Source organism: Hemibagrus wyckioides, linkage group LG17 (assembly GCF_019097595.1).
Source record: "Hemibagrus wyckioides isolate EC202008001 linkage group LG17, SWU_Hwy_1.0, whole genome shotgun sequence".
NCBI classification, from domain to species: Eukaryota; Metazoa; Chordata; class Actinopteri; order Siluriformes; family Bagridae; genus Hemibagrus; species Hemibagrus wyckioides.
The window spans coordinates 5,845,705-5,859,828 of NC_080726.1; the positions used below are offsets into that span (position 1 = coordinate 5,845,705).

Here is a 14,124-nt window from a genome sequence, read left to right on the forward strand (position 1 = left end):
ATCAGGTGCCAGAAAAGTGCAATCTCCTAACAACACACTGCTTAATGGATTTATTTTATTTATTTTCAATCTTTTCAGTAATCTGTTTTTTACCTTTCAGTTTTTCGGCTAAATTGTCACTACTACTTCCTGTTATCAGTCACCGAATGTAGAGTGTTGTTTCTTATGAGGGGAAATGACAGCTGTAAATTACACCCATGGCATAGGAAGAAAAAAAAGTGTCATACACACTAGCATGAATATTCAGTACAGAAAATCAGCAGAGCACGTCGTCGTCACCTGCATCCTGTCACGCAGGAATAAAATGCTAAGCCTCCGCACATTTGGTTTAATTATCACAAAAATCTCCCAGAGCTATCAGTTGCCTTAAGTGTTAAGATTTTTTTTTTTTTTAATTTGCAGTATGTTAAAAAAAAAAAATCAAATATGCAAATTAGTTTTGAACATCTTTGATTTATACAAAAAAATTGGAAAATATGTTGCAAATAAATATACTTCTCTGTGATTTGAAATAGAAATGATATTAAAAGTATGTTTATAATAATACTAATTAATAATTATTATAATGTTTATTATTATAATAAATATATTGTTCATTTTTTTTTATTGTTAATGTGGTCACATTTATCTTTAGGAGTGTTAAGCCATTATTATTATTATTATTATTATTATGTTAATGAATTGTTTATTTCTTTATTTAGTAGTTATTGTAGAGTTATTGTTGATGAGTTCATTGATTTTTTGCTGGAACTAATAACCCTTAGGAAAGTCTTTAAATGTAATAATGGTATTAGTCGGAATAATAATAATAGTAATAATAATAATAATACTTTTGTTTGTTATATTTATTTTAAGAGTGCTGAGACTTACAATTTATTATTTATATTTATATATTTTTACAAAAAAAAAAATAGAGGTTTATCTACTGATAAATAAGTCACTAATAATATGTTTGAAGGATAATGGATAATGGATGAGGGATAGTATATGAGGAATATTCCACCAATATCTCGATGTTTACTGCAGCTGGTGAGGATTATGTAGGAATCAGTAAGAACCTGGACTTCGCACCGGGCGTGACCGTGCAGACGATCCGCATCACCATTCTGGATGACCTTGGCCAGCCTGTGCTGGAGGGACCTGAGAAATTTGAGCTCGTCCTCCGCATGCCCATGAACGGCATTCTGGGAGAGCCGAGCAAAGCCACCGTGTTCATCAACGACTCTGTTTCAGACTGTAAGTGATCTCTGATGAGAGAGAGTCCGTTATCCCTTGATGAACAGAAAGCAATCGTGATAATTCTTTAGTGTGCTTGGAAAAAAATTATTCCATAAACCTTTCTCAGTATCCATTGTACATTTTTATTCCAACAAATAACCAAGCAAACTTCTCTGTTTTGCTTGCACAGTGCCTAAGGTGCAGTTCCGGGATGCTACATACACTGGTAATGAGAACAACGGAAAGATTACGGCTATCATTTACCGCAGCGGAGATCTGAGATACAGGTCCAGTGTGCGCTGCTACAGCCGTCAGGGTTCTGCTCAGGTCATGATGGACTTCAACGAGAGACCCAACACGGATGCTTCCATTATCACGTTCCTCCCAGGTCAGTACCTTTGCAGCAAGATCGACCAGAGTTGAAGCTTTTCAATGACTTCAGACACAGAGAGGGTTTAACTTCATCTTATCTTAATAATCATATTAAATGTATTCAATCATACAAGAGCTTTACAAAAGTCTAACTTGGTGAGTTGATACACAAGTCAGTACTAAACACCTCTGCATTCACTTTATATTAAGAATAATATTAATAATCTAATAAAAGGAGAAGATGGTATATAATAAATGTGAAAATTTAACTTAACTTTTATAGTAAATTTTTATTTGGATTTTTTTAAAAAAATGCTTTTTTTAATCTCTAAATTGTGTATGTATAATAATAATAATAATAATTATTATTATTATTATTATTATTATTTATTTTTTTTTATTTTTTATAAAATTCATATGATATCATAGTGTGCCATTTTCAGGACCCCTTAAATATTTTACTCACTGTTTCAATCAGATGAGGATCGAATTGTTCTTAATCCTAATTTAAATTTATTACAGTAAATATAAAAGGAAATACAGCTAGCCAGAATTTGTATGTTTTTGTAATGTAAGTACCTTAGCCTTCTTGGATGCTTGTTAAAACTGGTATTGACTTTCTGACTGTGTGTGATTGTGTTTAGGGGAAGTGGAGAAGCCTTGTACTCTCATTTTAGTCGATGACACAGAGCATGAAGAAGTGGAGGAGCTCAGGCTGGTCCTGGGGAGCCCTAAAAGCGAGTCTCCGTTCGGGGCATCTATAGGAGCTCGAAATGAGACGCTGGTCAAGATTAAGGATGATGCTGACAGTAAGCCAAGATCTTTTTACCTTAGACTGGTGCTGCACTGTGAAAAGATACAAGTGGAAAGCAAAAAGAGTGTATAGTGGTGGAACACCTACATAACCAACATTACTAATAATCATAATAATGGCAAGGGGTTTTGTGTGTACAGTTTAAGGTAGAGGTATTGTGTATATAATATTACTATCTACTGGCGGTACAGTTTTGAGTTTATATTCCAGGTCTACCAGCAAGCTACTTTTTGTCCCATGAGACTTGAGCACTTTATCTGCTGTATATCTGTATTACTACATTGTATAAGATCCTAATTTATGTGCCGAAAGAAGCAAAAGAAGAAGAAAAGCAAGGCATGGTACTATAAGGTTGCATGGTTCTTGACAAAACATGACTCACATAATTTTTTACTTAGCATTTAGATCACGATTCTCATTCATAATTCTCTGACAGGCCATTTTTAGCCATTATTTAGTAACTGGGAATTTCACATTCAGTCCATATTATTCAGGACATTATTAAATATTTGTTTAGTCAGACCGGGCAAATTAGTTTCTTTCCACTGCACAGGGGCTCTCGGTTTGTTTTAAAATTCGCTCACGGCTCAGATTTCCAGCACTGTTTCTCGGCTTTTCCTTCAGTGAGGTTATGTGGAACAAACTTCTACGGTTTATTGGTTTCGGTGAATAAGAGGAATAGTGGTAGTCTGTTTGGTTTAATGGTTTCCTGAATGCAAAGGCTGCAGAATCGACCCAATTAAATTGCTTTGAGAAACTAATCAAGAACACGATTTTTAATCCGATTTTTAGTATCACGAAAGCAATCTTGTATCTGAAGCTCGCAGGTTTAAAACTCTTTGGTATTTGAAGCTAAACTGGAGGGTTGTTAGTGTTATGTTTCCAGATTAATACCGGTCTGTCTAATGCCCTGAGGCAGAGCTCTTTAGCCGTTTGATCCGTACTGGTTATTGGGAGCTGTTATAAGCATGGGTGCTGGTAATCAGCGAAGTTTCCATTGCTAAATAGATCAATAAAGTAAATACATTTGGTCTGTGGTAATTAGTACGCTAATGATTTTGTGCGTCGGTGCACACTACCCTGGAAAGTCCAATTAATTCGTGTCTTATTAATGATGGCTTGAGCTTTACTGGATACACTCTACTAGTGCTAGTAGATCTCTTCAGTATGGATTTTGTCTTAAGTCTTCTCAGAGACAGGACGGTGTGAAAGATCCATCCGAGTATGTTCCAATTTTCTTTCACTCAGCTGTAAATTCACTATGAATTACTCTGATAGTCCATCATCACTATGTGGAGCTAAAAGCGACTGTATCTGGAGTTCTACCATCCGAGAGTTCTGACATTTACCATGCCTGGCATTACCTGGAGTGAATTCTGACAGTTTTAATTATCAGGTACAACTCTGTGAACTCTCTCAGACACACCATCACCTCTGTTACCTTTTCATAAGTTTATCCTTTCTGACACGAGCGAGCTGACAAAAGAGCTTGTAGTTATGAACTCTATTGTTTGCTGATGATATTAAAGAGACTGTTGAAGCTGAACAAGCCTGTAGGTGAATGTGAGCAGCGGTTTAGCTGAACGCTCCTTTGAATCCCAATGTTGGGTTTATCCACAGTCTATTACTATCGTCTATAAAGATCCTTGTGGTATATATTATATATTATAATCACAGTTCTTAATTGTTAGAATTAAAAGATTATTTTTCTGCAACCTTTCATATCTCAGCAGCAGTTGTAATTCACATATATGAGCCAATTCAACAGGATATGAAGGTGAATACAGAAACTAAGACTAATGATAAACATATTAAAAAATTCAGAAAAATTATTGATATATTGAAGGAGATTTTAAGTGTCATTCCAGATATATTAAATGTGTATATGTACAGTATAAACCAAGGTATTCTCTTTCTCAAATCTATTTATGAAATATTTAACATAAATACAGACAATTTTTCTCTCTCTTAGTCTCATATTCATTTTGGCCTTAAGCATCACTGAGAAAAGTGTTCAGCAAATCAAGGAGTGTTGACGCTGATAAAGATTTGACGTACATCTCTCCCACAGAGGCCATCATCAGGTTTGGGGTTACCAAGTTCAGCGTGAATGAACCCAGCGAGGCCGGGCAGGTGTCAGTGGTGAAGGTGCCAGTGCTGCGAGTGGGAGACACTTCCAAAGTGTCGGTGGTGAGAGTGCACACTAAGGACGGCTCAGCGACATCCGGAGAGGATTATCACCCGATATCGCAGGGTGAGAGAACTCAAACGTGCATGCACATGGTTCATGGATTACACACTCAACTGAGTCTCAGCTGAATCAATGTAAGAAGTGCATTTTAACACAGTTCATACCTTAAGCTGGGGGAAGAGACTCTGAAACAAGAAGATATCAGAGCAAGAGAGTGAAGGGGTTTTTTTTAAGATTAAGATTTTCCACACTTCCGAGGCTATTAATCATGGGTCGTCAACTGAAAGACCGCAGTCTAAGTCTGGTTCCAGTAAATTATTTCACCTGACTGAACTTGTGTACTTATAAAAATAGAAGAGCTGATAATTGTGTGAAAAACATGGCTATAAATCAGGTTTCTGCTTTTCTTCCTTCTTTGCAATGGAGTTTATTTATTTGTTGGTTTGTTTGTGTTTATTTATTTATTTATTCTCTCTCTCTGTCCCTGTAATTAGTGCCATGACAACATGACTAAATGTTCTTTTTCGCCATTAATGTTTTTAAGATAAATGGACAGAGAAGTGCATATTTTATTTGTTAAGCTGCCTCCGAATAGAGGTGTGCATCAGGAGAGAAAGCAGTGGGAGCAGGCGTGGTGTTTTATTCATTTATTTATTTATTTATTTTTTACATTAATACAGGCAGCCTGAGGGACAAAGAAAGGCCACGCTCATTAACATGGGAATGTACAGGTTGCTCACACGGCTCTGTGCGACGCATTAACATGGGAGTGGGATTGAATGGGATTAAAAAGCATTCATGAGCACACCTCTGAGCCTGGTCGAAAGTCGAGTGCAAAACAAAATAGTTGATGGATGTATGTAAATTAGTGCATTTATACTGGGCGGTAATGTTCGAGCATTAAAAGGTAATGTTTATTACCATTATTCAGCAACCCTCACACCTCTGAGGTTGGAGGATTGATTCCCGCCTCCACCCTGGGTGCATGGAGTTTGCATGCTTTCCCCGTGCTTCAAGGTTTTCCTCTGGGTTCTCTGGTGTCTTCCCCCAGTCTAGAGGCATGCGCTGTAGGCTGATTGGCATCTCTAAATTGTCCAGTGTGTGTGTGTAAGAGATTGTGTCCTGCAATGGGTTGTCCCCCGCCTCTGGAATAGATTCTACGGCCCCTGTGAAGGATAAACACTACTGAAAATGGGTGGATTAGTTGCTTTTCCAGAGCTGTAATAAAAGAATTTCTGGTGGTATCTAATCAACAATGTTAGGTAAGGATTGGCGGTAGCTAAAGTGGTTAAGGCTCTGGGTTGGTGATTGAAAGATCAGGGTTCAAGCCCCAGCACCACCAAGCTGCCACCGTTGGGCCCTTGAACAAGGCCCCCAACACCCCTTGCTTCAGGGGCACTGCATCATGGCTAACCCTGCACTCTGACTCCAATCCTCCAAGGACGGGATATGCAAAGTGGGTTATCACTGTGCAGCAATGTATATATGACAAATAAAGGCTAAGGCCTTCAGAAGTTCCAGTGCTGCATTTTGAAAGGTGTCGTCTCTATATATTAACAGAACATGAGGGTTAACCCATCCATGTGCAATGCATGCAACAAAAATACAAGGCACAAAGCAATCCTTATTCAAAACACCAGCTGTGATGTCTATGACAGAGTGTAATTTGTCTAGGAAAAAGCTGAGTGTTTCAGGGTAAGCACAACAAAATATGACTAAACTACCGACTCCCTGTTTACCCATTTTGTAGATTTGTCGAGAACTCTTGTCTGGTTTGCATAATTCAAAGTAACTCTGAATTATTTAAAAGTTGATCTTGAAGGCGGCACGTTGCTGTAACGGATGATGCAGCACAGGTCCGTAAATATCAGCGGATCGGCAGTACAAGAGTTCACATTAAGGTGCATATTTTGCATGACTGATTTCCAATTTGCACTTCACATCCCCCCCCCAGATATTGAATTCAAGGAAGGAGAAACAGAACACACGGTGGAAGTTGAGATCCTGTACGACGGCGTGCGTGAAATGAGGGAAGCGTTCATGGTTCACCTGAAACCCGATGAGAACATGGTGGCTGAGATTCAGGTGCTCACTGAACAGTCTACACTTTGCATTTTGCACACTTAATTTAGATTAGGAATTGTTATTTAAAGCTTGAAAGCACAGCATATTCTCCACACCTCGATAAGAAGCAAGAAGACTTGAACAGCTTTTATAGGTTTTATATGTAAGACTTTATTTTAAGGCTTAGTCCTAATGTACTGAGAATATAATACAACGTCGCTTGTAATTTGTTTTTCAATAACCGCGTGTCCTCAGGTGTTTTATAGCTTTTTTTTACCACAGCAAGCAGCTAATCCTTTGTTTTTATTTTAATTAATGAAGTAGCTTAATGCTGTAGAGGGTACCCAAAATATTACAGCAACTATAAACTCTGATGTCTTTATAACGCATTCTATCCCTTTACACATCTTTACCATTTGACTATTGCACTAAAGCGCTCCTTCCGTAAATGCTAAATAAATGTCTTCTATATCACTATATCCACGCTTTAAAAATCAATTTATATCACATGTCTGAAGTTGTTGCTATAGTAACTGATGAGTAAATGTGTAGCTGGAACAATTGTCGATTTAAAAAAAAAAAAAAAAAAAAATAGCTGCTGTTCAATAACAATAAATCAGAAACTAATTGCTTAACATTTCTTGTTGTCCTTATACAGATGACCAAAGCTATCATTTACATCGAGGAGGGAAACAGCATGGCAGATGTGACGTTCCCATCTGTGCCAGTGGTCATTTCACTGCTGCATTACGATGGCCCGGTCGGTGCCCCAGTGAACCGACCACCCGCTGGCTACCCAGTCGTCTGTGTCACAGTGTGTATTGATTTCTATACTTCCTCACCTGTGTCATGTTGTGTATTGAATTCTATAAGCCGTCAGCTATGTAATGCAGTGTATTGAATGCTGTATCTGTACAGAAAGTGGGGGTCAGTCTCAGTCAATCTCACAATATCCTCATCGATGTAACATATCATTCTCAATACCATGTCATCTCTGTCATCTACCTCAAGTATGTTCCTGTATAACAGTCACTTTTACTACCCCAGCGTCTGTCTCTCTCGTAGTTTGAGGTCATCCGTGTCGCTGCATGTCCCTGTCATTATCCACCTGTGTCATGTTCACGTTCACTATCCTGTCATGTGCGTCACTTTATTACTTGTATCATCCCATCATCTCCGTCACTATACTGTACATCAGGTTTTTTAAACCTTATTGTCTGTTACTGTGCATCATTTTCACTACCATGTCATTAATGTCACATTTATGTAATGCCTGCTACAGTCATTTAAGGCACAGTGTGTATACCTTTCAAAACATTACATTCGCTTCCCTATATCACTTGTATCACTCTGACACTGTCTTGTCATTTGTGTCACTGTATTTCTTTGACTCACAGTGTATCGCTTTTTCTTTGTCGTCTTTGTAACCATGTTTTCACTCGCTGTGCCAGAGTCTTCCTCACTCACTATCCAGTCATCTGTGTCACTGTACCCCATTCCCACCACCCTGTCATCGACGCCGCTGAAATTTACTCTCAATACGCCATTATCCGTGTCCGTGTTACCCCCATACCCGAGTCATCTGTGTTCCCGAGTCACTTTTTACAGCTGACTCACAGCTTCATCACTGAATGTCATCCTTGTCCTACGCCATCATCTGAATCATTGTCATCTGTGTCACCATGTGTACCGCATTCACTACCCCATCATCTGACAGTATATCCTACGCACTACCCTGTCAGTTATTTTCACTGTATGTTATTTTGACTACCTTTACAGCCTCAGCACTGAATGTCATTCTTGCTACCCCATTATCTGCATCACTGTCGGTGACATCGCCATCATCTCTGACAGTGTATTGTTAATCACTACTCTGCCATCTATAGCGCAGTGTATTACTCTGAATACCTTTTTATCTTCAACACTTAGTCATTCTTGCTACCCCATCATCTGCATCACTGTCATTGGTGTCGCCATGTGTACCTTTTTCACTACCCCATCACCTGATAGTATATCCTACTCGATACCCTGCCAGTTATTTTTTCATTGTGTATTAATACAACTACCTGTTCATTCTCATCACTTAATGTCATTCTTGCTACCCCATCATCTGTATTACTGTCATTGGTGTCGCCATGTGTACCTTTTTCACTACTCCATATCCTACTCAAAACCCTCTGCTGTAGCCTTTTACTGTATATTGCTTTGACTACTTTTTCATCTGTATCACCAAGTGTCATTCTTGCTACCCCATTATATTCATCACTGCCATTCATGTCGCCATGTGTACCGTATTTACTTCCCCATCAATCATCTGACAATATATCCTACTCGTTACTCTGCAAGCTATAGCACAGTATTTTACTCCGAATACATTTTTACCTTCATCCCTAAACGTCATTCTTGCTACCCCATTACCTTCATCACTGTCATTGATGTCGCCACGTGTACCACATTTAGTACCCATCAATCATCTGACAGTATAACTTACTCACTACCCTGCCATCTACTATATATCACTGTATATTACCCTGACTACCTTTTCATCCTCATCACTAAATATCATTCTTGATACCCCATCTGCATCACTGTCATTGATGTCGCCACCTTCATCCCTCGCAGTATATATTACTTACTACCCTACCACCTACCATGTGGTAGCTCAGTGGCCATTTTGTTGAATCCCAGGTCCACCAAGCTGCCACTGCTGGGCCCCGGAGCAAGACCCTTAACCCTTAATTGCTCAGATGTATAAAATGAGAGAAAATCTCTCTGGCATCTGCCAAATGCCAGAAATGTAAATGTAAATCTGCTGTACATTATCCTGAGTACCTTTTCATCTGTATCACCGAGTGTCATACCTCATCATCTTTATCATGGTCATCAGCGTTGCCATGTGTATCATATTCACTCTCCCCTTCACCTCTTACATTATATCTTACTTACTTTTGTTTATATATCACTGACTATTCCTCTCCCTACATTAGCTGTGTCACTGTCACCCCTATTACCCTGTCACCTTTATCACAGTGTGTCACAATCATCTTCATACTTCTGTAAATCGGCATAAACAACAATGTTAAAGCTGCAGTACATTTACTCTGATCTTCAGAAAACTAGCCACTTATCATGCAGCCTTTTTCTATTTCATTCATTGAAATTCTTATCATGTCACTTGTCCCTGATTAATTTCTGGTTTCTCATGGCCTGTTTATTCTTCCGTTTGATTACTAAAGAGCATTTTGATGTCAGTGGCACATTATAGATTCTTCTTCATTCCTTTTTGTTCGTCAGCTTCTTTTTTCTTTTTTTTTTTCCCCCACTTCCTTTGTGTTATTTTACTAATGGTGCTTGTGTTACACTGACATTTTACTGCTGTCAACATTTGGATTCATGTTGACCTGAAACACTGGATGTGATCCAATCTTATCAGATTGGACATATTTCCAGTTCGATCCAATCCACTAATAACTTTATTGAACGGTGTTCTTTGCATCGCCCAGAAAGGGTTGTTATTTTTATGTACAGCTCGTTATGCTGCTTACAGACAATAAAGCAGCCGTAACAGTTTTATGAACTTTTCACAATGTGCCAGACCATATGTTTTGGCATAAGGCTTATTAGCTCTTTAAGCATCTCTCTTTAATTATCTATCATCCTCTGAAACTTTCATCCTCTGAAACTTGGCTCCAGCTTCTTAGAATATCTTGTCTGTTTTGTTCTTTTATTTATTTATTTTTTTTCTTTCAGGCCTGCAACCCCAAGTACCCCGACTTCGAGCGCACCGGCTTCATTTGTGCAAGCGAACACATCAACAACACGCTGACTCGTTACCGCTGGCTTGTTAGTGCCCCCGCAGGACCTGACGGCGTAACCAGCCCTATGAGGGAGGTGGACTTTGAGACCTTTTTCACCTCATCCAAACGCATCACGCTGGACTCGGTGTATTTCCAGGCAGGCTCACGTGTTCAGTGTGCAGCCAGAGCTGTGAACTCCAATGGAGAGGAGGGGCTGGAGTTCAGCAGTGCCATCATCTCCGTCAGCGTGGAAGAGGGTGGGTGCAAAAATAATACCTTACTGCACACAAGACTGAATCCTAATCAAAAATGAATCCTAATAGGAAATAAGACTACGAAAGTGTGGGTGTATTTAATTCCGTATTGTTTGTTCAAGGTGTGAGATGAATTATAAATAAATAAATAATTTTTTATTTAATAAATAATTTTTTTATTTGTATTTTTTTTATTATTATTTTTTTTTTTTTTTCCAATATGCAAGTAATGCTACCCAAGTTCCTTTGTCCTTGAATGCCATTTCACAAGGCTAATCCATTGCTAACCTTAATCTTTGCCTGGAAAACCTTGTTTTTTTTTTGCACACAGCTTTATTCAGAAGTGATTCTCTTCTGAAAATCCTCTTCAGTCTATGATTAGGTCTAATCTGTGTCCGGGAATCCAGCCCAAGAAGAGCCTCGCGTGGGGAATCTCTCTGCTCGTTACAGCTCTGTGACCATCAATGTGGCTCTCAAAAACAATCCATTGTTTGAGCTCCCCAAGATCTCGCTAAACCAATTTGATCTCGACGGTCAAGCTGAGCTGAATGGTTGGTGTGGCTGGGTTTGCTTTTAGCTGATTGAGTGGAAGCTGATTGTTGTGTGTTATGCGCAGGTTTGTGCCAACCTCGTGTCATAGGCGCTGTGGGAGCCGAGCCTTTCTCTGCTAAACTGCGCTACACCGGGCCAGACGACCCACATCACCCCAACCTTATCAAACTCACCGTCACCATGCCGCACATAGACGGTAAGGAAAATCAGCCTTGTGTAATAATCCGTATAAACGGATTCTGATCGGTCAGAAAGTAGTGAATCATTTTATATAACATTCATTCTACTTGTAATTTAAACCACGGGTTTATATTAGGAGTGCTCATTCTAATTTATTGTTGTTTCCATAGTAACAACTAATACAGTCCATGTGTATGGTGAATACTCTAAATAATCGGATTAAATAAGAACAGTGCGTTATAAAAATGCGACGCATTCTGTGAAGACATTTTTGTCTAGCATTTTTAGAAGGAATCTCCAGCGTCTGCACAGTAAGAGGTAAAAGCATGTAAGATATGGAAAGCAATTTATTTATTTTTTTTTTTTTTGTCTTATTGACTAAGAGATTAAAAATAAAAAGTGAGAGAGAGGAAGATGAGGAAACAACTGCGGATACACTGCACAGAAAAAGACATCTGAATCTAGTCAAAATATCAGCTATTTTTAATATAGGATTACAATAAATCCAGTGTGAGGTTATTAAGAATTTTTTTTTAAATCATATTTTACTATTTGTTTAAGCTTTAAATGTTTTTCTATTGGTGGATCTTTTTGCTTCTTTCTAGAAATGAGTGTTTAAAATTGGGCAAGAAAGAAGACATTTTAAAGCTTAAATATTGTTAATTATGTCTAGAAATAGGTTTAATAGTTTTATTTATCTTTTGATAGGAAATGTTAAAACATTTGGACTGTATTCAAGATATTTTAACTTGCTAAGATGATTTTTTGCAGCGTAGCTGTTCTATCATAACTCATACAGTACTGCAGAAAGCCTACAGAACAGAACTTTAATATTAATAAATGTTAATAAAATGATTGGAATTGTTGTAATTGCTGGGGTACTAGAGTTACTGGAAAATAATTTCTAAATGTTTTAAATGTATTATTATTATTAGTCGGAAAATTATTTATAAATATGTATTATTGTAGTTGTTATTATTATTATTATTATTATTATTAGTTGGAAAATTATTTATAAATATGTATTATTGTTGTAGTTATTATTGCTTATTATTATTAATAATAATAATAATAATAATATCATCATCATTTCTGTGCGCTCTACTTTCTTTTTTTGTGGTGTTTTTATTTATTTAAATTATTTACCTGTGTATATGTTTGCACCTGACACCAAGACAAATTCCTAGTACTGTAAAGTGCTCCTTGCTGACCCTTTGCTGTACCTGGCAATAAACCTTTTTCTGATTCTGATCATCATAATTATTATTTTTATTATTATTAATTTCATGTTTGACATGTTTATGATAGCTGTAATATCTAGTTTATAGATTATAGCCAATAGCTTGTAGACATTTATTATATATGATGTAACACATAACTGAATGTATAGCAAAATGTTTCTGAAAAATGATGTAAGCAATTGCAGATCAGTTTTAGGATAAAAAAAAGCAGCAGATAAATTTGATCATTTTAGCTAAAGTAAGTCAAGGTGACTCGGTATGATTTTAAAATAACCCTTTAATCCTGAAGACATTTTGACATCATCTCCTGCTCTTCATCACTTCATCAGCTAAGCATAAAAGTCCTGTCACTTTGCTTTACCACTTTATTTGCACTTCTGCAACATTTCACTTTCTCTGTGCCTGATTTTTTTTTTTTGATAAAGTTTCACTGAGTAAAAGATTGTACTTAATGTTCTTGACTTTGCTACATTAGCAAAATCGTGAGGCTGGACTTTGTTGAGTATAAGTTTGCATTTCTCTGTATTATAGGGATGCTCCCTGTGGTCTCCACCCGTCCTCTCTCCAACTTCGAGCTGACGCTCAGTCCTGATGGCACGCGGGTGGGAAATCATCGCTGCTCCAACCTGCTGGACTACAGCGAGGTCCGTACGCGTCACGGGTTCGTCACCTCAGACATCCGGAACCCCGAGGCTATCGGCAGCACGGCGCCCTATCAATACAACACCACCTTAAGAGGAGAGAACACACTACGCTTCTACCGAAACCTTCACCTGGAGGCCTGCCTGTGGGAGTTCGTCAGTTATTACGACATGTCCGAGCTGCTGAGTGACTGCGGAGGGTCGATTGGGACAGATGGGCAGGTGAGGGGTCTTTTTTGTTGTTGTTTTTCCACCCTCCACTTTCCTGTTTTCTTTTGCTTTTGGAAGTAGTCACACTTGCATATAAAGTCATTTATGTCCTGTTTGCATTGTGGAGATGTTTCTAGATCTGAACATTAATATCATTTAAATAATACAGTATCGTTCTGGCCCTGAAATTAGAACAGAGGTATTCGCCTCTGTCGTATTTCTGCAGGGTTGACCAAGGGTGCGAGGTCTGTTTTAGGGCAGTTTGTCCATATTTTTTATTACACATGCAGTTCACTTTATGGGCAGTCAATCACACAAACCCCTACTTGAAAGGAGAATTGTGTCATTTTATTTGTATTTATCCCATTATTAACTGTAGATTTTGTGTTGTGTTTAGGTCAGTGGACTGAACTTTGATTTAATTTTATTTATTTGTTTTCAAATATAACAAAATTAATAGTGAAAATATTTTTCCATTTACATTTCCTGTATTTGTCAGACCCCCTTTTCCACAGCAACTTAGAATTTATCTTATTCTATACATCTGAGCAATTGAGGGTTAAGGGCCTTGCTCAGGGGCCCAGCAGTAG

At 38.0% G+C, this 14,124-nt stretch overlaps 1 protein-coding gene across 1 annotated transcript in view; it reads left to right on the forward strand.

The window, feature by feature from the left end:
• frem2b (FRAS1 related extracellular matrix 2b) overlaps positions 1 to 14,124 on the forward strand; it is a 111,643-nt gene that overhangs the window by 83,461 nt on the left and 14,058 nt on the right. The window contains exons 8-16 of the mRNA XM_058413307.1: positions 1,027 to 1,236; positions 1,409 to 1,606; positions 2,235 to 2,399; positions 4,476 to 4,658; positions 6,550 to 6,680; positions 7,318 to 7,473; positions 10,410 to 10,713; positions 11,327 to 11,458; positions 13,215 to 13,546. Coding sequence (XP_058269290.1) covers positions 1,027 to 1,236; positions 1,409 to 1,606; positions 2,235 to 2,399; positions 4,476 to 4,658; positions 6,550 to 6,680; positions 7,318 to 7,473; positions 10,410 to 10,713; positions 11,327 to 11,458; positions 13,215 to 13,546 — 1,811 coding nt within the window. The remainder of the gene's footprint in view (positions 1 to 1,026; positions 1,237 to 1,408; positions 1,607 to 2,234; positions 2,400 to 4,475; positions 4,659 to 6,549; positions 6,681 to 7,317; positions 7,474 to 10,409; positions 10,714 to 11,326; positions 11,459 to 13,214; positions 13,547 to 14,124) is intronic.